Here is a 27,763-nt window from a genome sequence, read left to right as displayed (position 1 = left end):
TTGTTTTATTGCCTCATTTTAATAAATTTAGGTCATGCGAAAGTACTACATTTTCAGTTCAGTACTTACAATTTTTGTAATTTTTAATCCCCTCCGCGGCCCGCCTATCAACTGCTGGATATAATTTTGGCCCTCGGACCTTTTGAAGTTGGAAACCACTGTTCTACACCAACTGATTCCCCCCAATCTTCTTCACTAAATTCATTCATAATATTTACATAATAAATAGCAGGATTATTCAATTTCCTCTCACCCCCTGCTTGCTGGTAAGAGTTCCTGCCCAGTTTCCCGAAGGATGTTGGCCACTGTTACTGTTGGTCACACCTTCTCTCTTAGCAGTTCCAGTTCCGTAGTTTGAATTTCCTTGATTAGATACGAAATGACCTAGCCCCGAAAAGACTCCCTTTTGCTTAAGATAAGCCAAGACCCTGATCATTCCTTCCCTATTCCAATGAACCTTATCGACTCTTCCTTTAGAGGGATTTCCAAGGAATTCCTCAAATAATTCCATTTTAATGTTCCCCTTTTCATCAAAGAATATATGTGTAATATCGTAGACCTTTACTGAATCCCCATTATGGAATGAAAGAATATGTTTATTCACTTGTTCCCACCTTATTCTACCATACGTTGACTCAACTAGCATTGTCCGCGGTATAGCAGGTAAAGTGATCCAATGGATTTCTTTAGTTCTGGCCTTAAGTAAATTTAACGTCTCAGTAAGATCACGTTTAATTTTATCCACAGACATAAACTTCATGACATCGTTAGTGCCTATCATTACCACGACAGAGTCAGCTAACTTCGTACATGTTTTAAGTCGTTCATTTAGTTGCTCGCTCGTCTGTCCACTCACTGACAACCCTATCCTCCTCACACCACCATTTTCAAAATTCACATGATAGCCCCCAAATTTTTCTGCCAACCTGACCATCAAACTGTCCCCTAGTAACTGTTTACCTTCCAGAACCGGTTTAAAGGATTTTTCACTCTCACCGAGACTAGCCTTATCCGTCACAGAGACCTGGTTAACAGGAGGATCATTCCTAAACCAACTCATGTCACCCCCTACGGCATGAGTTGTTCGCCGTTTCCCGAACTTGTACCATCCGAAGAATGCCCTTTATTTCGCGATCGTCTGAAGCTTTTTGGACTAAAGCGTAACCTGTTATTGCTATCGTTTTTGTTCGATGTCCCCTTCGAGTCATTATTCTCGCTTGGAGGCGACTTCTCCAAACCTGGGACAGACAACGATACCTTATTTATCCCTCCTTTGAAGGTTTTTGGTTTTTGACCAAGAGTGAGCTCCCTCTTTGACCCTACTTCCTTCAATGATTCAAAATTTTCAATCACGTGGATCGCATCAGAAAACGTGCTCACATCTTGCATGACAAAATGCTCTCGCAATCGGTATGGTAACAAGGTACCCACTTGAGCAATAATATGCGATTCCTCAGCTTTTGGCTGTATTGATCTCAATAACTTAAAGTTTTTAGAGAAAAAATGCAGCACTGTATCATCCGAAGACCTAACATACGGTGAGTTCAATATTTTGGCTAGGCACGAACTCCGCCAACGAGAGCTCTCATAATGAGCTATGAACTCCGCTTTGAATGAGACGTAAGTGTCTAATTCTAACTTTCTATTATTATACCATAATTTAGCACTTTCCGTTAATAGTTTAGGTACATATTGGAGGTAAGCAGGTTCATCTATCCCATACAGTTCCAGAAGCTCTTCAACCTTCTCTATGAACTCGGTAGGTGTCACATCAGTGATTAACCCATCAAATTTAGGAAATTTCAAAAGATCCTGTGGCTTAACCGTTAACACCTTTGAATGGTGAGAGCTGACCTTTTGGTCCTCTTTCAAACCCACCTTATCTCCCTGACCTAGACTCTCCTTAGAATCTTGCTCTTTTGTATACCTACATTTATTTCTCTTGTGTCTTGTTTTAAGATAGCCCTTCTTTTTGCAACCCTCATCCCTTAAGGATATCTTTCCAATCTCGTCTGAAGAACCTGCACTAGATGTTCTAGAACGTACATTTTTTACTCTCTTATGTGAGCCCAGAAAACCATCCGACCATGAGCTTTCGGTAGAAGTGGCTTTATCTGCCCTACCCCTCTTATGACCCACAACATTTTCCTGAAACGATTCCCTATTATCACCAACTATTATTCCCTTCTTCTGACTACTGTTACCACCCACATTCGGCTTAACTTCCCATTTAGACATTGCATTTACCAAGGTAGACATTGTTGTCTCCAACGCTTTCAATGTTGACAAGATACTTGACGAAACTACTTCCCCCTCCAAATGAGATTGGCCCTCAAAATCAACAAAGCCAAGAGAAGAGTCTTCCTTTTTTATGGAATTCACCTCCTTAACACGAACATCTAGTGGTATCTGTCGATCCGAACCTTCTCGTACCAACCCACTCTTCTTCACATCTGTACACTCCTGCACTTTTATCTCCAATCGCTCCCCCCAATTCCTAATCTGTTCCACCTGATCTACTTTCAACTGTTCCACCACCTTATACACCCCTTGCACTTCAGATTCTAGCTTGTCCGACAAAACATCATATTTTCTCTCCACGGCTTCAGCTCTCGTCATACATTCAACCCTATATTGAGACAGACTTAATCGTAGATCTTCCCCCCTTTGCCTAAGTTCTGCAACATTCTCATTTGTGCTTCTCTGAAGCTCAGCTATGTCCGCTTTTAATTCTCCATTGAGAATATTAAGCTCGGCCCTAACCATCTCCGCAGTTTTGGAAAACCTGCTTGTCAACTCAGTTTTCAGCTGATCATTATTTTCCTTTGACTTCTGCTCACTAAGTTTCATGAACGCCAAAAGTGACTCTAAAGTCACCGGACCTTCTTCCGTACCCATTTTAATAATGGAAGCAAGAATTCGTAGAGTTCAAAATTCCCTCAAATTCCACCCTGAAATTAACTATCCCTCCAGCAAGCAAGACTATGAGAACTCAACAAACTAAGTCTCATAATCTTATGATACGGTCCGCTTGAGCGGGGTTGCCTAAGCCTATCTATTCTGTGAGGTTACTTATCACATCCACATCTACCACATCCAAGATTCCAACCACTTAACTTTCTCACTATCAATTCCCTCTCACATCATAGAATTACCGTACGGTCGCGCCGGCGACAATTGTTTGGTCTCAATAAGTCAATCCTTGCTAAAAAGAAATAGTACAACCAAGTTTCAAATTGACTCTGATTTAAAATGAAAAATAAGAAATTCAGAAATTAGCCAATCTGAAGGAAAACATCCTGTATTAAGCAGTAACGCAAAGTAGTTACTAAAAATCCTTTACTTGGCACTCGCGCCCTTTCCCTGTGTTATGCTTGACACATCTAAGAAATCAATTTGTGGCAAGACGTGAATATGTCAATTCACCAACACACCTTTGGTTTACGAATTATAACAAGATCCATATCACGCAGTATACCTGTCCCTAATGCCAGACAAACATTCTGACATCTCTCTCACCTGAGAAAGGTTTCACAGTTAGTAAACATTCACTACTTACAAACTAGACATCATTCATGTGTATCTGGGTGAAATCTAACTCACAGGAACGTTCAATACTTTATTCACAATAGTGACGAATGCCAGTTTACACCAAATGTTGCAATTATTTTAAGTGACAGACTTTTGATAACGAATAAACAATTTTCGTGTAATTAATTCTCGACTTGACAACTATGACGTTAATTTTAACGTACTGATGACATCAAAAGAAAGAACACCTGAGGTACCTCTTTTTCATAAATAGACTGAAGTTATATTTAAATGTCAAACATATTTTTTATGTTCTGATCGACCAGCTGGTGCACCTAGCTTAACTACACAATACACACACAAACTGAAAATTACCAAATGACCTCATATCACGTGAAAGTGGGTTACAATATATATATCCAAAGTCAATTGTTCCTTTTAATAGCTATTTATATCTGAACTGTCCGTGCACTAGACATTACCCTAACCCAACAGCTTTGGTGCCAATTGCTCGTGCTCGAACAACGCGAAGAAATGCATGCGTGACGTCACTTTAACGTACGAACAAAATAATGCTGATTTCTGTTCCGATTCTTCAGTTACTCACTGCGGAACATTCTATACGTAGTTTAATTTCAATCTACTTGAAGTGAATTTCCTCAACAAAGGATATCCTTTCTCTGGTCAATATGGCGGCTTCCGTTGAGCCGCATGCACGTCTGGATTTGAACTTAATAATGCGAACCAGTATCGTGAATGACACGATTGACAGTTAGTACTATAATTAGTAATTGTACGTGGCGTTTATTTTATATTCTTTCGTCGCGACCAACATGAAAGTAATTTCACCCGACGTCGATTCCTCTTTTCGATCGTCGTTGCACTTGGAAAAACAAAGGCCTTACCTCGTGGGCGGACTCTCCTCTGTCACCTTTCACAGTCCTTGCAGTCGTTACTCACTGCTTAAAACACCACAATCCATCTGGATTCCCATTTTGATGGTCACGAGTACTTTTTCGATCTCCTTTTTCGATCATTACCGTGCCAAAAAACCCAATTCTGTTGCGTCGTTTTTTTGTCGACCAACCACTTTTACCTCCATTTTTTGAGTGTGTTCATTGTTTCCTCCACGCCTGACGCAGTTTCCGAACACCTGATGACCAAACACTATCACACGTTCACACTTAAATCACTTTAACATCCACAGGTTTCTAACTACGACAGGAGTGCGTGCGTGTGTGTTAAGGCATAATTAACAAATACTTATATCCAATCTTTAAAACCTTATTATTAGAATATTAGATATTTGATGTCCCCTTTTCCTTTTTTATCACTTCCGCCTCCCAGTTTCCGAACACTACTGTTTTTAACTGATTAGTCAGAATGTCCCTCATCGAGCGACAATTAGATTAAAAAATATTCACGCGAATTTAATAATAAATATTTGATGGTAGTTAAGTTTCTAATGAATAAACTGAAATTTCTACACAAAGTTTAATAATGTTTAATACTAATTCAACTAGTATTTGTTCCTTTTTTAAATTAACACAAAGAGCGATCTCTAGCGATTAAATTTGTAACTTTGGCTTCCAGCTCAATTTATCCCCGTAAGCAGCTGCCCTCTCTCGGGAATTTCTCCGAGTTACGTATGCAATCACAGCACGGACAAGCAATCTTTACAGGTTAGGTTAGTTTTCCAACCATCGGAATATTACTGCAGCTGGCTCACGTTTCATCACCAAGGAAATTATGACTACAAACCGTCATAGTCTATTTATAGATATGTGGTAACCAAATGGTTAAATGACAGTATTTTATAAAAATAATGGATTGGTGAAATCATTATCAATTTTACAGATCAACTGATACACTACATATGCTTACATAAGCAGATAGATTACAGATTAATCCCTCCCAGCCCTACAATTCACATATAAATAACTCTTTAACAACAAAACTACAAGTACATGCTTTATTTGCTACAAATTACGATAATTGTACCTTTTACAGCTTTTGCAAGATAATTAAGTTGATACTTTTCACCATACAAATTACTTTGTTGTGGGGTCAAAAGATTAAGTGTGTTGGTCAGATACCGAGGGTGAACAGGATAAGCAAACAGTTTATTTTCTTACTATATTAAACAAAATTATAAAGGAAATGAAGTTTGCACAAGAAACTTACGTGTAAGTAGGTTCCCATATTCTACGAAGCTTTTCCTGGCGGCTTCCGAGATCTGCTGATTGTATTAATTGTTGAACTGACCTAAATATTGTCCATTCCGGTGAATCTAATGAAACCTCTACATCAGGTATCTGAAACAAAATATACCTTCTGAAATATATGATATTATTTGCATTTAGTTATGTATCATATTACTTTATGAATTATTCAAATATAATTCTCTCAAATTTTAATGATGATGGAGTTATTACAGTTTTAAGAATGATCTCAAATATCTTTATTCTACATATGCATGGAAGAAATAATATATAAATAGAGAATGATTTATCTACACTTCTGGCATATTGATTTTGTACACAATATTTGCATGTGCATTCACTAATGGTACAACATCTGGAGCGGAGCGGACCCTTAGTGAATGAAGGCAGTGAGTCTTCAAAATTAATCAGAAAAATCTATCCAATTGTGCAATGCGGAAAGACGAATAGGTAATAACATATTTACATTTTGGAATCTGTTAGGTGATTTGCTTTTTTCTAACTCTGCCTTCTAGAATACCTATTGAGAATAACCATTTTGATCCCAAATACAAGATTTTTTTTTCATTCACAATAAAAATCTATTATTTTATATGTAAACAAAATTCCTGTAATTCTTATGGCATTACAGACTGAATTTTCTCCGACATTAGAAACTCAACAAATTCATTAGCCGACAGTGCCACTATTTTCACACAAAAGAATTAATTATCAAATACTTGTTCTCCAAGCTGCTGTAAATTTACATATAGATCACCTGGCCATAACAGGGTATTGAAACTTACCCCAGGTAAATTTGGTCCTCTAATTGTAAGCAGGAGTTTTGGTTGCGGCATGAGATCAACTTCCTGAGTTCCAGTTCCATCGTCAGAGCCTGGAGGTGGGACTTCCAAATCTGTTGTCTGGTTCACATTCGTCCTTCCTGGTCTTGGGTCAAAAGCTGGTATGAGGGCAGAGAACTGTCTCTTCAGAACAAACTCATCATCCCAACTTCGCCTCTTCCCATTTCTTGATTCGTAGCCTTCCTCCTCCTAGAAATGGGAAAAACAAAAGGTCAAATATGCTATTTCAATCTTAGTAATGTTTAAAAATTTGGACCTTTCAGAAACAAATATTTGAATGGAAGCAACTTTTAACTTATTGTTTACTGGTACTGATGATGAAAGAAAAGGACTGAAGCTTCTGAAATGTAGTACTACCTGAGAATGTTGAAGATCAAATAGAAGGAACATAATACGCAACACAGTATGCACACATATACACTACACGCTTTAGCCGTAAGTTCTCGACTGAGAAAACACCGTTTCAGCATGCACTTCTTCCGACGCCAATTCCTTGAAGTAAGAATACACTTTAAAACTAAGATTTCTGTCTTGTGAATGTAATATTTTACCCTTGGTGCCTGCACTACTGGTACTAGGTTTCGAGAGCGACATTATTAATTTGATTTGATTTGCTTTATTTCACTTTGCTTTTCAGTCACTTTTGGCTAATTGTGAAGATGGGAATGAGTGATGATATAATGAAATTGATGAATGGACATTCATAAACATCCATGTCCAGGCCGGGATTCGAATCCGGGACCCCTGGTGTCGTAGCGCGGTATGGTATGTTAACAACTCCACCATGGGGGCCGGCGTGACATTATTAAATAACAGTCATGCAACACACACTATTGCACAACTATCGAACATAAAGGCTGTATTGCACAGCGTGCTATGATGCCAGGGGTCCCAGGTTCGAATCCCGGCCCAGGCATAGGTGTTCGTAAATGTCTCTTCATCAATTTCATCATATCATCACCCATCCTCATCTTTGCGATTAGCCATAAGTGGTAGAAAAGCGAACTAAAATAAATCAAATCAATAAGGTCTGTATTGAATCCTCTTGCAACTGTTCTTCGTGGCGTACAAGTAAAATTATCTTACACCGCCCTTGTTACAAAAACAGTGAACACAAACTGACTTAACTGACTCACAATATTCATGAACGCCCACGACAATGAAGTGTCATTGCGCATATTCAGCCGATTTTAAGATCCATAGCTTTACCAAGACACAACAACTCAGCAGGGTCAACACCATGGCAACGAAAAAAAACAGACTGAAGTAAAATGAAAGGTTATTATGTGTGTGTGTTGAGACGTGCTGCTACCCGTGTTTCTTCGAGAAACAATAACTCCAGCTGTAGGCGATGGAAATTCATGGGACTTGGACAGTCAGGTTCACAATGTCGTGCCCCATCTTATGATGAACCTTAAAGTGGCGAGTTTTATGAAAACTTCTTGCACGCAAGAAAAATACAGAACACTGCGTTTAACTTGCGCACCACAGTTTTCTAACTGTACAACGTTGCACTCCTGCCATTGGATGGTCGCCAAGGACACGCTCTCCGTAGCTCCGCCCGATATCGCTTCTAAAACTGTGCATCGTATAATAAACAAAAATGTCGCAACATGTATACAGCACAATAAATTGTGGAAATCTATAGCCAAAAGAAGGTACAGTATAGAAGGTCCAGGGTGACAACAGTGCACCTAGCAGGGAACCAGAAAACTATTCACAACAAAAGGTAGCCAAGCAATAACACAAGTTCCCAAGAGGCTGGTGGTAGTGACAACCAAACGTTTGGAAAAAAAGAAAAATGTTTCACGGATAAACAAGTATTTCCGTTTAGTGTATAACTAATTTGAGTTTTTCAACAATAAGTATTCTTGTTTCCAACAAGATGAACTGGAGTAAAGAGTATGAAAAGAATGCAGACAGAAAGCATATCTAGAGATATTATTGCTATTTATGGAAAAAGGAATGCAAGGATGTTTGATTAATTGAGTTTTGGTTTTAAGTCCACTTTATGCACAGGAAGGCTGGACCTGCAGTTTAAAGTGAGATCTGAACCACTTGTGCCTCCATATTAGGATGTTTGAATCCATTTGGAAATTCTCTAGTTCAAAACTCTGATAAAACGACAATGCAGTGTATAAAGTATTTATGTAAAACATATTCATGGTAATTTCACAGTGCTGAAATGTCCAAATGTGTTATTACAGGCAAAAAGTCTCTAAAAGTATCAGCACTTTGCAGGTCCATTTTTCTATATTTTATGTACTTAACACAAGTTACTAGCCCAGCAGATATCTTCTCATAGTTTATTTCAATTAACTCTGCTTTGTGTTTTGCCAAGTACGACAAGAGAAATTACTAACCATCACTTCTTCATAGTCTTCGTCATCTTCATTTTCATCGTCGTCGTTCTCATCATCATCTGGTTCTGGAAGTTCGTCATCATCGTCCAGTTCAGCAAGCAAGGTAGGAGCTCGGCAGCTTTCCAAGAAATCCTGGAGAGAAAATGTAAGCAATGTACTACACCATATTTAGCATATTTTAAAGGTAAAACTGCATCAGATCACCACAGTACATTATCTGTTTGGATGTGACAGAATCTTATTAAAATGTATACTCCTTTTCAGAAGATAAAATATGAAACGGGCATCCTACAGACACATTTTCAGGATGACTTGTTTATTTGAACACACAAATGTATTGACTTGTAATTGTTTACTTCACTGCAATATTTCAGCAAACCACTATGTGACCGCTAGTGGCTTCTAGTTTCAACACTTGAGGACTATGGTGAGAACTGGTCCTAGTAGGTTGGCCTGCTTCAGATACGTGGGTTGCAAATAAAGTAGTGGCAACACTGTCAGAAAAAGGTAATTACAACGTGCATGTGCTATCAGGCAGTGAGCAATGTCAGTTTGGGCCCATGTCGATGTGTGGAGTGCCAAAAGTGGTCGGTACAGCGAGTGCTGTGGTGTATGTAGGAGGTTGAAATGAACACAATTATCTGTACTGCTCTAAAACATGTTTACAAAGAAATTTTCATCGAAAAATGCAGGCTCGACCAGGACTCGAACCTGGGTCTCTGGCATACCGTGCCATTGCTCTAACCAATGAGCTACACCACTCTAACCACTAAACATTGTAGACATTGACAATTATTAACATCTCTACGTTGGGAGGAACCAGGCAACGTCGAAGTCTACTGTGTTTCAAAGGCAACAGATCCCGTTGCGGTAGCACTGGCAGAGACGATTCCACGCAGGTAAAACAGCGATAGTGAAAAATCAGACGAGGCCAGGCCGGCTCGGTAGCTCAGTGGTTAGGCAATGGCACGGTATGCCAGAGACTGGGTTCAAGTCCTGGTCGAGTCTGCCTTTTTAGCTAAAAATCTCTTTGTAAACATGTTTTAGAGCAGTACAGAAAATGGTGTTCATTTCAACCTCCTTCATACACCACAGCACTTGCTGTACCGACCACTTTTGGCACTCCACACATCGACATGGGCCAAAACTGACATTGCTCACTGCCTGATAGCACATGCACCCTGTAATTACCTTTTCCTGACAGTGTTGCCACTACTTTATTTAGAACCCATATAAATTATTGAAAAGTTAGGTGCAAATTGTGGCTCACCCGGGAATTGAATCTGGGTCCTTGGCACTCCATGCTAAAGCATTTGGCCTGCACACAATGGATATTAAAAACTTATGCTGATTTTACACTGGTGTGACAAACTACAAACCATGTGACAAACTACAAACCAATCAACTCTCAAGCCCTCATGCTGCTGTAGCATGGCATTTTGAACTAATCATGCTTTCGATTGGTTTGTCTCTGACTGACATTTGCCACTTCAGAAATAGAGCTAAGTTTTAATGCTCACTGTGGAAAGACTAAAAGTTAAGCTGGCTTAATTGTTCAGTGGTATGGATTCCTAAAGAAATTTTCCTCACCATATCCCTGAACAAAACAATCATGCGGCAACCCTGAGGATGCATACCTCCTCGCCTCAGATGTGCCTTCATGCTAATGGTGGAATGCATTGGAGGGTTGCATTTTTAATGGTTTATTAATTAACATATTGTTTATCATGACTATACATGACACCAGTGATTCAGAAAAAGAAGTTAAATCTCTATAGACCTCTGGAATTCATCTAAACAACTTCGTTTACACGTTGCACTTGTGGCACTTAACAAGGACTATCTTCGGCTGCAACTCTTGAAACACTTTGCGTGAAAAATATGACAATTTGCACAATCCACCCTATGTATATCACTGACCACCCAGGGAAATTTATATATATTTTTTTAAAATGAGTGCATCAGAACAATGATTATCTGCACTCATATATGCAGACAAGCTCTTAAAATTATATGTATATGGGTGTGTGTGTGTGAATGATAGTGCAAATCTCCATAACAATGCTAAAAGCTGAGGCTATAGAAGGGCACTCTTGTCCGTCCACCAAATCACTGCAAGGCCAGGTGTCAGAGTCTCATCAGCCGGCACGAATGTGTTTTTCAGGGTGTTCCATGTAGGAGAAAGGTTGAAAGTTGAGTGCAGGCAGTTGCACACTACAAATGATAAGGGCATTCTGTTGATTGACTACCTTGAATGCTAACAGGTATGTGGAACACGGACATGGTTGAAAGATATGAGCTAATAAACAAAGAGTCCAGATATTTTCAGTTCTGCTTTTTGATGAGACACTGAGGTGACAAAGCAGCTCATCTGGTGAAGTTCAGTTGGGAACACGTGGACTCTCCCAAACAAGGCACACCAGTACAACTAGTTCCTCAATGTCAGAGGGGACCACTTCCACTAATGGACCTGTGAAATTTTAAATTTTGGACAACTACACATGTATTAGCATGCCTTCTTGTTTGGCATTATCCACACAGTTTTTTTTTCCTATTGCAACACACATTTCGTTACAGTGCCTCTTTCCTCATCTTTCAGATAGCAAATTTTCACTTCACTCTACTCTGCTAGAGCAACACCCTGTCCTTATATCTAAAAAACCTTGCAATTGTTTTTTTTTGTTTGTTTTTTCAAGAAGTTAGGTATGTATTTCCTATCAGTTGTAGTAAATCTGGAAACATTCCAAACATATCACACGTGCCAATAGAAAATGACAAAGCTGAAAAATATTCACATACATGCTAGGTTTTACAGCAACAGGTTCAATATGATCTCCACTGAAGGATCAATTGCAGTCACTGAAATCAGGGCATGTGAGCTAATAAGAAATATGTACACTAGGACTGGGCTGATACATGACACCAGTGCTATATCAACAGTATTGATTTGACTTTAAGTTACTAGTTGATACTTTCATAGAGTATGGGTATGTCTCAAAATGTGGAAAAAAATGGTGCACAACACTTTTGTGGAGTCTGTGAAATGTTTGTGTGAAATTATGCGAAATGCACAATGCCTTTCATTCTAGGCTAATATTGTGCAGTAAAAGTGGATTTCATAATAAAATGACAGTTATTTTAAAATGAGCCACAGTAGCTCAGTCATTAGGGCATCTGACTACCATGCAAGAGGCCCAGGTTCGATCCCCGGTGGGGGAAAACAGAGATGTTTTTCACCTGTTCAAGCGGCTCCGGTACCTGGAGGAAACTCTGGGGGGTTAAAGGCAGCCAGGGGCATGGTAGTGAACACACCATCCCCACCTTCGGTCGTGATCAGGAAAGTGTGGGGCCCTAACCCCACACCCCTATATGCATTCATGGCATGGTGCATAGCATAGGGGAGCACTTTATTTTTTTTATCTTTTGTTATTTTAATATTCCAATTAATCTCATGTGCATATTCAATCTTAATATAAAAAAGTAACTGCATAGTTACAAGTAAATATCTATTTATTGGATGCAACGATGTTGATTTGCAATGCATATATTGACAGAAATATGTATATCATTCTCTGATAATTAAAAATCGAATATTTAAAAATTATTCCAAACTTCAATAAAAAAGACCTCACATCATTTATTTTTAATGCAATGTAGTATGTCAAATTGCTTTGCATGGAAAAATCTAAGAATTTTGGGTTCTAAGCTCTGTTTACGAATAATGCTATCAAATCTCTCACACTTTATTCCAATCTCCTAAATGTGAATAAATGCTTCTGTACCACTGTAAAATCTATTAAGGTTTTCATAATTACATGCAAGTTTTCTAATATTTGTATTTGGAATACTTGGCAATTTCACATATTTTTTTTTTTTATATATGTAGGCTAAATATTGGAATCCGGTTAAAAATTATTGGCATGTACACTGAAATTAAATTATTATTGAAACAGCACATTGGCACCGGTTAAAAAATTATGAGTGAGTTTATTGGAAATGATTTAAAAATATACATTGGAAAGTACATAAGAATTGGTTTAAAAAAATTATCAGAGAGTATATTGGAAATGATTTAAAAATTATTGGCAAGTACATAAGAATTGGTTTTAAAAATGATCACAGAGTATATTGGAAATGATTTCAAATGTTATTTCAAATTACATCAAAATCAGTTCAAAAAATTATTGGCATTTATATGGGAATCAGTAAATTTTCTGCTTTCTCACATCTAGAGTTGTTCCAAGAATCATTGTGAATCTGTAATGGTCTTAGCACTGGTATTCTAGTTCAAAGTGGTATCAGGTTAGCCCTAGTGAACACTAAATAATTTGCTCATTACAGTAACTCCTGTCCTACACTTGCATGCACACTAAACATGGTTGGGACACACTCAGCGTTGCTCTTTCATGGGAGCAATCACACAGAGCTTCAATCTAAGCATGCTAACTGGAAGCATATCAGTAGGCACTCACCTGCTAAAAGTCTGCACAACTACAAAACAATTAAGCATGTTTGTCGTAACAGCCAAACTGTTAATCATGATGCAACAAATGCCACTAACCTCCAAACTGACCTGTTCACTGTCGCTTGATGTGGAAGTCAAGCTCATTGTCAGAGCTTGGCTAAGGCAGGGGCCATTTGCAGCCGTTGTGGAGATCCCACCTGATCCGGTTCCTGTCGGGCCACTGGTTGTTAGGCTCGGGTAGCTTTGGGCCGTGCTCAAGAGTCCACCTACAGTGAAGCAAGCAACTGTATTGTGAAGCCCCATTCAAACATCAAAAGAAGGGCCGAGTCGATACTGTTGTCGATGTATTGGTATTGGCTGATACCAGTGGTATTTATTTACCAATACCAGGTGAATTTTGAAGCATTTTGAACTTTCGCGAGATCTACAAAAATGCCGCATAGAACTTCCACAGTCAATTATCCCAGTTTTTATGCAAAGTATGAAGTTTACATTTATTTTGCCCCGGTATTTAGTGAAAAACTGAATTTTGTGATTACATAAATGGTAATTTTAATATTCTGGTGTTAATCTCGAATATTTTTAAGCAAAACTCTGGTGATTTTGATGCATACAATTCAAGTGAAATAATTACATATAAATATTAACAATATTTTGAACAACTTAATTGTTACAATTTTTAGAATTGGCAACAGTGTCGGCTCAGCCCTAAACAAAAGGCAATCATACAAATAATGTCTATAATTAGAAATAGGAAATAGTGGCATTTTGTGTGCAAATTTCCAATAATTCATCAAGTTGACAAGAAGCATATCTGTGCAAGACCAAGACCTTACTTTAGTTTCAATGAACACATCAATTATTATGCAACAACAAACTGCGTTTAGTGATCATTGTAAAGGGAGGCTACGAAAGTCAAATATGTATACAGTGGAACCCTGATTTTACGTTCCCGGATTTTACATTTTCGTTAATTATGGCTCATTCAATATATAACTAGAAATACATTTGTTGTAACAAATATTTATTACAAGCACCAAAAGTAACTACAGTACTATGTTTCAACATAGTCCCCACCCAGTTCAATGCACCTACACCAGCGCTTGATAAGGGCACTGATTCAACAGGAAAAAAAAAATCTTTTGCACGCGTGCGTAACCACTCATGTACCGCTGACTGGACTTCGTGGTCATTCTGGAACCTCGATCCACTTAGTCCATCTTTCAGTGGGCCAAAAGTGTGGAAATCGGAAGGTGCGAGATCGGGCAAATATGGAGGGTGGGGTAAGCACTCAAAACTTTAGGTCCTTGATGGTAGACAATGTGACACTGGCAGTGTGTGGTCTCGCATTGTTATGGAGCAAAAGCACACCAGTGGACACCAGACCACCTAGTCTCTGCAGAATGGCTGGTTTCAGTTTTTAGCGCAAAAGGTTGGAGTAGGTGGTACTGTTTACATTATGACCTCTGGATACTGTACGTTGGCGAAAGAGAGGAAAATCATCTCCCCTATCAAGTCCTCCACTTGAGCAATGTTGCATTCTGTACCTGCAGTGAGCCGCCATCTTGTATAACTATTTCCCAGTGTTCCGTACACGAGGCAGGCGTGCCAGCCCCAGCTATGAATAGCTTACAGATGCCTGCACAAAATAACAAACATATAACCATCAGTCCTATTTTTAGATTTTTTATACTATTTTTCCAGTTATTTATTGAATGCACCTTGTATATTATATTTAGTTTTCGACGAATACACGAAATGTGAAATTACGCAATGTGATGTTAATTTTTCATATTTCCGAAAGTTGTTACGTACATTTTCCTACCCTGTTTTGTCACGAAATGAACTGCAAAATGCGAAATAGACTTTGAAACACGAAATTTAGAGTTTATTTACTGACGGAACATTTTCTGAAGTTTGAATTATCCTGTGAGTTATACAATTCAAGGAAAATTGATTAATTCTGGTGTCAAGATTTGAGAAGCAAAACTGGACCCCTTTATACAGGAACAAACTTAATACTCTGTTAACTACATAAATGTGCTATTAGTTGGAATATGTTTATTTTGTGTAATAAGTGCAGTTTTTAAATAAAAGTTAGCATTATATTCACAATTTAAAACCAAAATGTAATTTTATATACTGCTTTTGATCGGATTTTTCACTGCTACAACGCCAAAATTTTATTTTATGTACCCCTTTTGAACATGAAATTGACTATTTTTGTACATCAAAAATATGTGCCTCTACGCATTATGCATTCAATCTCAATGGTCACAACATAAAAAAATATGAAAAATTTTCTTCAATTTTACGTTTTCTCGCATTTTAGGTTTTTTAAGCTTGTTCCCCAGAAAAAAAAATTGATGTTCCACTGTATTACAATGATTACTAACTAACCACAAGTATGAATTCACAACTGACAAAGAAAACTATACCATAAGCATATTTATAGATCAGTAAACTTATCAATAGTTTTACCAAGCTTATATTTCTGTAATTTAGCACAAAGTTCTGCCAATTTGTCACACTGTAAATGATTATGAAGGTGTAATTTTGTACCACAGTATTGGAAGTAAAATATATGATGCATGATGATATACGTTTCAATATAAAATGATCATTCAGTACTGTACCCGACACTTAAGTAAAATACATAAATATATGCAGTCTTCCAAATGCAGATGCAGATACTTTCCAAAACAGATACATAACGCGGTGACCACTCTAGGGCCATGATAAAATTCAAGTATAATTCCCGGTTTTTAAGGAGAACTTTCCAAAAATACAAGGGTCCAAGCAGATGTTTTCTCCATTTCAATCTTACGTTTCACCAGTAGTGCTGCTTTCATTATTATTTTCACATATATACACACAAACATATTGATAATGTAACGGATCTGTGTGATTCCTATGTATCCAAAAATTCCAATTTAATCCAATTAAATGGTATATCAAGTACTATTTAAAATATTCAATGTAATGTGCGGAGTTTATTTTTGACATTTCACATACTCAAACACAAAAAACATCTACAAAAATGAGTCACAACTGTCAGAAATTTTACATAATATACTAATCTACGAAAAATTGTTCGATTCAAGGAATTCCCGGTCTGCATAAGAATCAACATTGGCTCAGCCATAATTAACATTCACAAAAATAATAAAACGACAGAATTTTGCATTAAATTAGAGGCCACATTGGAATCTATCTGTACTCTTTGATTGGCAACACCAACAGTCCAGAATTTTGCCCACAGATGCACGTTATCATTTGAAATTAAGAACTGACAATTCTTCACAACTTTTCCTCTCTTTAACATACAAGAATCATGCTTTCTAAATGAAACTGCTATTGATACTTGAGACAAATCAAACCCATTACTTTAAGGACAGTCAACTATACTGTCCACTAATACAACAAAGGCATATGAAGTTTGGTCATAGGCATTCATATAACTTGCTCAAATCTTTAAGACCAGCTCACTGAAAACTTATCAATGGCAATATTTGAAAGTGCCAATCATTTTTTCAACTCTTTTCTATGTTCCAATAAGCATAGGCAAGCACTGTATGCCTCTATCAGTTATCAAACCTGAAACCCCTTGATTACAAGGCAACAAAATTACCACTGCACCAAAATGACAATTTGTGCACACGAAACAAATTACAGAAATACAGGATTGGTAAATATTATCAATGGGCTGACACTGGTAGTCAGGGAACCTACATAGTTTACCAATAAAATTCCCCAATTTCCAGGCCATTTCTGAAAGCTTTAACTTCCTATAACTCTCTCTTTAAAGTATTTTTTTAGGTCTGAAATACATAATACCTGTTGTACGAAATAATATTTAGAAATAAGTGTGAAGTTGATGTAACAAAATGCACAACAATGATATATTCCTTGACTTTTCCAGAACTTTGGGAATCTCCAGATTACTGATTAATCTACAATGAATGTACTGAAAGTAATGAGCCAAGTGATATTACCCAAAGTTAGAAACCACTATTTTATTCTACCTTTGGTAATACATAATTTGGATCTTTTGTTACTTTTCCACATATTTTCATCCAGATTGGTCAACCCATTTGCACCCCTGTAATGGCAGCTGGAAAATGCCTCTTGTAGAAGTCCATTTCGGCACAACGTAACCACCCATGAACTTCATTCTTCACATCATCATTGTTGACAAACTTGGTACTCCGAAAGCTGTTCTTCAACGGAACAAACAAATGAAAATCAGACAGGGCTAGATCTGGGATGTAGGGAGGGTGGGGCATCCTCCTGTCACTCAGCAATCCGGTCATGTTCTTGTACGAGGCTTATCAACAATGTCTGTGTTAACATCTCTAGAACGTTTCAACCCCCTTTTCACTGTACTGCAACATATGAGGGAATCTCCATAGAAGTTCTGTACAAGCTGATGAATTTCTGCAGCCGCAACGTTTTTACTAACAAGAAATTCGACAGCAGCATGCTAATGAAACATGTTCTAGTGACACCACTGACAGCGAAAGTGCGCATGCATAACCATATGGTTCATGAAGTGGACAACAGATGGTTGTACTTGCCATATGTATTGTTTCAACCGAAATGATCAAGGCCTGAGAGTTATAACAAGGCTCATGACTTTCAGTACGTGCTTTGTAATCTGTCCCAACCCAAAGTGTCAAACAGGGCAGTCAAGACTAAATGTAGAACAAAGACCATATTCAAGTTCTATTGACACACATTTTTCATCGTATTGATTATCAACACAATTATGGAACCAACAAAACTAAGGTAAAGGTGTTGTGTTTTGGTTCCTGGAATTATAAAAGCCATTAATTAAATCTAAAAAGTTTTAAAACTAATATCCTACATCTAAATAGAAACACATCTATGTTCAAAGAAAAGAGAAAGACAACAACAACAACAAAAAAAAACCATAACCACAACCAAAATCAGCCAAGTGTGAATCATGTGGTGTGCCCAATCTTAAGTCATTATACAACAGGCAGCAGCAAAACAATTGAAATAAAAAAAAGCAAACAAAAATTGCTTTAGTAAAACTGTAGTTCTCATGCTCAGAGGCCATGCTCTGCTGATGATTCCCCTTTTGTTTACACATGTACTTACAAAATTATTGGCATGAGGGTGGATTTTGGTTATGAGAAGGAAACATCTACCATTTTTTATAATGAATTTGGGTTGGGCATCTTATAACAAAATGACAAAAAAACAATAAAAAATGGAATGCAAAAACACTGCTTAAGCTCTAGACAGTAATGGAGAGGAAGCAGAGAGAGATTTCAACAAGAAGCACATAAGGGTGAACAGGTTAGTGTCTACTTGTCTAACCTGGGAAGTTAGATGAGAGCGCAAGTCGAACCAGACTAGAAACTGAACTGGGGCCTTGTGGAAATAGAGAGCTGCCGGGGGAGGGTGAAGGGGATGGGGACGGGGTTGTGCAAGGTGGGATACCGGCAGCTGCCCTAACCATGGCTCCCAGCGTTCTTCGGCGTGCCATGACACCAAACGTCTCCAGCAGGCTGGCAGTGGAAGGCTCCGTGCTAGTCAGGTTGGGCACACTCACACTCATGGGGTTGACAGGGGTGCGAGCAGCAGGGCCGGTACTGAAGTCCTTCTTACCCTCTAGCTTCCTCCTCCTCTCCCCTTCCCCGCTTGTCCCACTGCTGTCCGCACTTACTCCGCACCCCCGAACGGTCTCAGAGTTCTCACCCCCGGTCACGCTGATTCGCACTGACGGAGGCAGCATCAAGGACTGGCCTGCCAAGCCGACAATGGGCATTTCCCCCGAAAGAACACTGTTCTGATTGTTCCTGAAATTATCACCTTTGTCTTCGTGGTTATCAGAATGCAACGACTGGCAGTCGGGAGGTGGCGGAAGTTGAACTTTCACTCTCGAACCACACATTTTAACTCCTCCCAGCAGATTCGTTTTACCCGGCGTGATATCCAAATTTGACTGAGATGGCGCCGTCCGTTCCTCGCTGCTCGTCTGCCTTCTCAGAGCTGGCGAAGGTTGCTCCTGGGAAGATTCGCCCAGTGCCAAAGTTTCAACGATGGTTGCTAAGTCACTTGCAGCAGTTGTGAGTGCCAGATCTCCATCGCGAAGAGCATGAACAACAACTGACAACTCATTCGCTGGAGTTGATGAAGACTGGCTTTCTCCTGTCACTGCAACTATTGCTTCTGCTCTTGCTACAGAAAGCACACTTTCTGCTATTGCTTCCGCAGCCTGCTGTAAATAAAATAGAATGGATCATTAATAGAAATTATGAAAGGAAATTGGAAACAATGTGATAACATGCAACCATTACACATATTTACTTTGTTTTCATTTCAATTATGCAGAGAATATCCAACCGGAACTCAATGCTATCCAGTAGGACAAAATCTTTAGTATAAGGTCTGAAATGTTTCCCACAGCATTTAATGAACAAAGTGCAATAATTACACATTTTATTTTCTCAAATACGTACTACGTTACAGAATGTGATTGACAATATACTTGGACCAATTTCTAGAAACAAATAAGCAAAGGGAATGTAAAAATCATCTATATGCATTCTTTAGTGTAAAATTGTTGCATAATTTATAGGGTTGAGCAGATACGAATCCAAACAGCCAATGTGTACGGATACAGATTTATAAATTTCAATATAGAATTATTCCACTGGAACTATACTATACCGATCGACTTTTAAAGTTCATATTCATATTCATAATATTACATGAGAATTAGAATAATACAACTGTCCTTGAATAAAAAAATCCTATTTTTCTGGATACATACTGGCTAGTATCAGTAATTAAATTCAAACCAGTACTTCCCAACACTGATACCATCAGGTATCGTTCCAGAAAATGACTGATTTGTTGCAATCAGATTCCCTCTCTTTTTCCAATTGGTACGGACTTTCACTATCCTTATGATAGTGTGCCATCACTTCCAAATTAAGCTTCACCTCACCTTTGCTGCTAAGTTATCAGCTGAGGCTGCCTGTTCAGTGCTGGCAACTGAAGTCTTAGAATGATTCTCTGTAGCATCAGGAAGACTGGGTGTCGAACTAGACTTTCTGCTTGTAAGTATACTGGAGCTCCTTGCACTTTCAGCTGCATTTTTGCTAGATTTGTCTGAAATATCAAAGGTACTTATATTAGAAGCAAGGCGAGGAACTTCTAGCACAACATAATATGAAAACATTTTGCACGCGGATCCAGAATTTACAGTTGGTACTTCAGTCTGGTACCTCACCCTCACGCTGTTTTACTTCCATGTTCCACAGAATCTATTCTTTTCAAAATGGGGGCCATGTCTGGAATAGATGATTATTATTGTGTTTTTATCAATAGCAGCGATTGGCTGCCAAAACTTTAGGGGACAAGGGCAATGCTACTGGACTTTATCGTAATTCCTCCCATTTTCCACAGTAAACTGAACTCTCAGATATCGGAGTAAAATTAATAAACAGAGAAAACAAAAACTATTCCATCAAGGGATCTTGGGTTTGATTCCCTTTTGAGGCATATTGCAAAATGGATCGGATCCAAATTTAATCTGTAGGCCCAGTCCAGATTAGGGTATCTTGAGCATAAAGCGAACATAAATATTCTCTAACCTGGTGATAGATTTGATTGAGTTGGTATTTTAAGTCCACTTTATGCACAGTAAGGCTAATTGAGACTGGACCTACAGTTTAAGGTGGTATCTGAACCACTATGTGCCTCCATCGGGTATCAAACCTGGGACCCTTATTGCCCTCCCTGTGGATCCGCGCCTGCATTAACCCTTACAATGCTCATGTAGAGCAATGGGTGTGCGATGAGGTGGTGATTTAATATGATTTCGGGAACATAATAAAGCTCAGATAATGTTCTGCACAGTCTTGTCTGCATTGTTGCATGTAGTCTGAATACAACAACAACAACAACAACAAAAAAAAGCAAGTGCATTCTATGTATAAAAATGTAGCACACAGACCACCAAATAAAGTGGAACCTCAATTTTATGTTCCTGGATTTTACATTTTCCCGCATTATACATTCAGTCTTGATGGTCCCAACACATGGACATCCATAAGGGGGAGAGAGTGTTCATGCACCCCCCCCCCCCCTGGAAAATGAAAGTCAGCCGAAAACACACACAATTTAATTTCAGCCACAATAATATATGTTAATTATTGTATGTATATGATAACTTTAAATTGACGCAATGTTTTTTGAGGAGACAACACTATTATAGGGGAAAATGTTTCTTGCTTAGCCCCTCTGGAAAAAATCCTGCAGACATCCATGTCCGAACATAGCTAAATGTTGTAAAATTTTCCTCAATTTTACATTTTCCCGCATTTTAAGTTTTTTCAGCTTGAACGTATAATGGAGGTTCCACTGTATTTCTAAATCATTAGCCCCATCCCAGTATTGTCTCCTTTGGGTATGGGGAGTTCTAAAATATATACAGAGGCCTGTAACTAAATTAAATTGATTCTATCAGACTAGACTACAATAGAATCAGAAGACACATCAAGGTGGTTACACTAAAACCAAGATAACATTTTAATTACGGATGGGAAAGATAAATCAGTATAGGCCTATTGGTGTATCGGTTTATCAGCAAAATTACCAAAAATTTTACAGATCTGATATACAGGGTTAGCCTAAATGATTCATCGGGTTGCAAAGGACTGTGTATTTACAAGTATACGACGTACAAAGACGGGTGATACATAAAAAAGATAGATACATTCACCAAGTTTCTGGTACATTCTACAAATGTTCAATGTGTGCACCCTGGGTCACCCGGCACACATCCAAACATCACCCCAACCAGCGATGTGGCAGTTCTCTGTTGAGAAAAGAGGGGACAATTGTGCTCCAGTGAGGGGGAGCCCCGTTCTGTTGAAAGATGAAAGTCGAGGAGTCAGCAGTCAGTTGTGGCAACAACCACAACTGCAACATATCCAGGTACACGGAACCTGTCACCGTCTGCTCGATGAAGAAAAAGGGGCCATACACCTTTGTCGTGGATATGGCACAGAAGAGATTCACTTTTGACGAATTATTTTCCAACTTTACACAGACATGCGGCAATTCAGTACCCCACACTCTCACATTGTGACAATTCACCTGTCCCGACAGATGGAAATGAATATCAATGTTCCCGCAAAGTCGTCATCATCTTCCATAGCTTGCTGCAATCAGGTACAAAGCTCCAATCGGCAGGCATAATCATCTGGAGTCAGGTGTTGTAACAGTTGCACACGGTAGGGTTTGAAATTCAAATGCCACCGCAAAACATTCCACACTGTTTTCTGCGGAATGTCCAGTTCACGGCTTGCACGAACGGTTGATTTTTGTGGGCTGCGCACAAAGCTCTGTCTCACGTGCTCCACGCGACACAAGCGGTCGCCCAGTGTTTTTCCCTTTACACAGACAACCAGTATCACGAAACTGGCAAAACCAAACCAAAATGCTCTAGTGACCAGGTGCAGCTTTTCCGTATTTGCGTACGAATGCACGCTGAACGCTCGTAACCGACAAACACTTCGCATATTCTAACACACAAAAACTCGTTTCCTGCATTGCCGCCATCTTGTAGTGTGTCACATGCCTGCCATCTAGTGTGCACGTGAGCCACGAGGTGGGATTCTTCAACTTGGTGAGTGTATCTATCTTTTCATGTATCACCCATCTTTGTACGTCATATACTTGTAAATACACAGTGCTTTACAACCCGATGAAACATTTAGGCTAACCCTGTACACTATAAATAAAATACTGCACTAATAAATGCTGCATGGAGTTCAAGGAATGGACATGTGTATTTACTTGTTGAAGGAATCTTCAAGGTAAAATTATGCTTCAAGAAGGGAGTGGGATAGCAATCATAGTTGAATTTCTTTTGTGAAGTCTAATCACATGACATTCTGCGCCTGCTAGATACTATGTATCTGATATTGACACAAAAGGACTGGTTGATATTCCATTTTGTTTTCTGCCAAAAACGCCACTCACTATTTTGAACAATATTTTCTACTTTCTAAGTAAAAATGAAAGGAAACAAAATGTAATAAATATAAATACATCAGAGATTGGACAAAGGGACTAATAGTTCCCATATTAAAGAACGGGGACAGAAAGGAATGTAAAAACTACAGAGGAATAACACTAATGTGCCACTCAGCAAAGGTAAAAAGAATGAATAAGAGAAGTAACAGAGCTGAACGTGAGAGAGGAACAGTGGATTTAGAAGAGGCAGATCAACAGTAGATCTGATAATCACCATACGGCAATTACAGGAAAGACACTGAGAGTATGGAAATGATTTGATTATGGCATTCCTAGATATAGAAAAGGCATGGACAGAACAAAGATTTGGAAGGCTCTAAGAGAGAAAGGAGTAGAGGAAGAGATAGTGTGTAGAGTGCAGAGCACATACAAGGCCAACCAGAGCTGTGTGAGATGCCAGTGGGAGTGGTTTAGTATAAGTAATGGACTCTTTCCCCACTGCTCGTCTTAATTACAATGGATGCAATTAACGAAGAGGTGGGGAAGAAGGTCCTGTTGTTCGCTGATGACTTAGTGATATGGGGAAACATGGAAGAAGAAGTACAGACACACCTTAATAGTTGGAATGAGGAAATTAGAAGAGCAGGAATGAAATTCAGTGCAGAAAATAGTAAGGTGCTAATAACAAGAAACAGAGCCAAAAATGAACCAAGAATAAAGATACACGGATTCGAAGATTAATATGGAACGTAGATGTACCTATGAAATGCAAGAAGGTAATTCTATAACACATAGTATATGCCAATAATTACGTATGGAGCAGAGACTTGGACAATGACAGAGAGAGACAAAAGAAAGATGCAGGCGGTGTAGATGAAATTTTTAAGGAGTATGTTGCGGAAAACTAGAAGGGATACAATAAGGAATGAGGAGATCCGACAGACAGTGGGGGTAGTGAAGCTTCAGGACAGAATAGGCCAGGCACAGATGAGATGGTTCAGACACACGAAGATGATGGGTGCAGAAAGACTGCCAGTAAGAGCTTGCAATGCACAAGGAGTGGGAATAAGGCCAAGAGGGAGACCAAGATGTCGGTGGAAAGAGCAGATAGTGGAGAATGTTGAAGAAGACAAGATTGGAACACCATGGGAAAGAGAGGAGTGGTGGAAGACCAGAAAAAAATGGAGACAACTTCTAAGCCGACCCAGCCAGAGGCAGGAAACGGCAAAGGATGTTGATGACATCAGAATATACGTATATGCACGTCTAAATTTCATAGGATGTGAATTAGGTGTCCAATTTTTTTCAACATCTGAGTAAGAAATTCACACGTAATGAAAGTTTATGAGTCCAAAAGAGCTCAGTCTGAGAAAACCTTTGTTGGCTGCATGCTAAAATAGTGGAGATATATTGCTGTTTAATCTCAGCTATTGGAAAACCACTTTTTGATTATTTCTTGTAACAGATATTGTGAACTTATGGAAGTGCATACTATATATAAATTACAAAATATTCAAACTTACTAATGACTGTTGTTGATTTCCCAACAGACGCCGAGCTTTGAGTATGTGCTTCAACATCATATCCTGGTGCTAATTTCAGATCATATTTTCCCTCGGCCCCCATTCGATAAGAGTTAGAGCCACCATGATCCCACGTCACATCTATCCAACCTTCACAAGAGAAAGGAAGTTCTTCATTATTGTCTACTTAAACAAAATACAAAATATTTTGAAAGCAATAGATAATGTGGATTGTTCAAATGCGTTAAAAATTTAATCATGGATATCTGGATAATCCAAATAACTGGAAAATCATTATTATCAGGATTATGGATAAATAAGTACAGTTGAAAAACAATTTTATGTTCCCCCTTTTTACTTTTTCCACATTATACATTCATTCTTCATGGTCCCAGTGGAGCGATACGTTACAAAATTTTTCCCAGATTTTACAATTTTCCGCATTTATGTTTTTTCACCTTGGTTCCTCAAAAAACATAAAAGTGAGGTTCCACCATATATCTTAACTTAACTGTTATCCAATAAAGTTCTGTCAGATTTTCACAAGATTAGCAATGCACGTACTCCCTACACCTTTTGTTCAGAGGTGAGACAGATAAGAGGAAGGCAATGTGTTAGTGAGTGTTTCCTCCTGTAGCCTGCTGGTTGTGGTCGCTGCAGTTCAACAGGGACGTCAGTGAGAGCCGGTCGAACGTGAGAACCCCAAAACAGTATTATACAGGTCTGTATGCTTTACGAGTTTAAACTGATAACAAACACTAGTGAAAATGGAACAAAAATATGCCAGGATTTCGGTAGGGATATGGTAAATGAGCGAACAGTATAATGGTGGTTAACAAATTGAAGAATGGCGACGAATCCTTCCAGGATGCACACACAGGATGCACCCACCACTTATGGGACATCAACAAGCCATATATTGGTCAAACATGTACGACATTGAGAGAAGCATTCAATTGCAGTGGAGAACCCATTTGCCAACATCTCCAACAGCTTGGAAATCGATATAAAATATGACGATGGGTCCCACATGAGTTGATGGAGGCTCAGAAGGCAACACGAGAAGATGCCTGTGTTTCTTTGCCATCTTGTCAGGAGAAGGATACGTTTCTGAACAGAGTGCTATGTGATGAGAAGTGACTTCTTTTTGATACTCCATGGTGCTGTCATCATTGGTTAGCGCAACATGAACCTGCTCCCAAACAACCAAAACCACCACTGTAAAGTTATGCTCTGTATTTGGTGGGCTGCTTGGAGTATTGTGCATCACAAACTGCTGCAACCAGTGCATCCGATGATCAATGCAACTGTGTATTCACAGCAATTGGAATGTGCGCATGAAAAATTGAAAACTGTGGAGCTCGAGCTTGTAAATCCCATGAAAGGGAGGGGGGAGGGGGTTAATTGTGCTTTAAGAAAGCGCAAGGTCTTATGTTGCTAAGGTCACTTGTGGCACCATTATCCAACTTGATTGGGAGAAACTAATACATAATCCACGAACACTGCACTGTCAGATTACCATTTGTTCCATTCATTAAATAGTCAACTGAGGGAACGATGGTTTCAAACACTCGACGAGGTGAACCACATATTGGATGACTTCTTTGGTTCACCTTCCACTGAGTTCTACCACCACAGTGGGATCCGTGGTCTGCCAGAACATTGGGAGACAGGCTATTGCTGCTGATGGGGACCATTTCTGATTTTCCAGATACGTCTTACTTCTCGCCATTCTCTTTGCAGGGGTAAAAATGTGACAGAACTTCATTGGGTACCTTACAGTCACACAAAATATGGTACATGGAGGATACAAATGAAGCAGAGGTAATAATGGAGTTGTATTTTCATGTTTATTAGGAAATAGTCAGTGATAGTGACAGAGGTTTTCCTGTCCACTGTAGCAGAACATGTGGAGCATGCTTTGGTGAATCTACATACTTTACTTCATCTTGCATGCAAGTGAAGGTAGTATCATTTAAGATGATGAGAGTACTGTACATGTCTGCATCCAGCTTATTCACCCTCAGTGCAACAAATTCAGCAGGGCATTCCACATAGAATGGACATTAAGAAGCAAATTAAGTTTAAGCCTATACCTCATGATTTAATCTGGTGGACAGCGGTGAATTTTAGAATGCTGAAGCATGCATCTGTAATGCATTTTCACTTCAAGAAAAATCAGGCATTTCATGTTACTTTCCAAATGATATTCCTGCAAATTTCATCATTGGGGGAAGCCATTAGGTGCAAGATCCTAAAAAGGACATTGGGATTTTGTATTATCAAACAATCCTTCATATCTACAGTTAAATTACATTAATAATGTTTATACAAACCTATTATTTGTATCATTACATTGTAATGTATTTCTATTATTATAATGTTACGTAATGTACAACAAGCACTTGTATGCACTGCCATCATACAGTATTAGGAGAATTATTTTTAACAAAAATTACCACGTACCATTGTGAAGCTCGCCTGTGACTGTTCCTTCGCCTGGTGGGTTCCCATCCTGATCTCTCCACTTCCAGTCTAATCCTCTGACAACTCTAGCACCCACCACAAAGTGCTTCAGTACCTGAGTTCTCAATAATCTGCGTTGCTTTCTTAAATTAGCTTCAGCTTCTTTAGCTGCTTTACCTACAAGAAAACAGAGATTCACATTATACAAGGTAATTATAAATGAATCATCAGGTTTGAAAGGGCTGCATTAACAATATAGAACACATACAATAAAGAATGATACATGAAAATAAACAGAAACTGTCCAAGTTTCAGACATACTTTCACAAAT

The 27,763-nt window shown here is 38.7% G+C and overlaps 1 protein-coding gene across 10 annotated transcripts in view; it reads right to left on the bottom strand.

The window, feature by feature from the left end:
• Window positions 1–27,763, bottom strand: part of Ufd4 (ubiquitin fusion-degradation 4-like) — a 219,528-nt gene that overhangs the window by 45,760 nt on the left and 146,005 nt on the right. For 5 of the 10 annotated variants that reach the window (XM_083125212.1, XM_083125214.1, XM_083125219.1 and 2 more), the window contains 8 exons: window positions 27,433–27,609; window positions 24,967–25,116; window positions 20,406–20,569; window positions 18,770–19,673; window positions 13,520–13,689; window positions 8,959–9,090; window positions 6,539–6,784; window positions 5,716–5,846 (listed from right to left, as the gene is read on the bottom strand). In XM_083125212.1, coding sequence (XP_082981338.1) covers window positions 5,716–5,846; window positions 6,539–6,784; window positions 8,959–9,090; window positions 13,520–13,689; window positions 18,770–19,673; window positions 20,406–20,569; window positions 24,967–25,116; window positions 27,433–27,609 — 2,074 coding nt within the window. The remainder of the gene's footprint in view (window positions 1–5,715; window positions 5,847–6,538; window positions 6,785–8,958; window positions 9,091–13,519; window positions 13,690–18,769; window positions 19,674–20,405; window positions 20,570–24,966; window positions 25,117–27,432; window positions 27,610–27,763) is intronic. The other 5 variants (XM_083125216.1, XM_083125222.1, XM_083125220.1 and 2 more) reach the window with 4 other exon arrangements.

The sequence above is a fragment of the Lepisma saccharinum genome, chromosome 7, assembly GCF_977018435.1.
Source record: "Lepisma saccharinum chromosome 7, izLepSacc3.1, whole genome shotgun sequence".
NCBI lineage: Eukaryota > Metazoa > Arthropoda > Insecta > Zygentoma > Lepismatidae > Lepisma > Lepisma saccharinum.
Note: the sequence above shows the minus strand (reverse complement) of the source record. Positions and strands in the feature narration are given on the sequence as shown.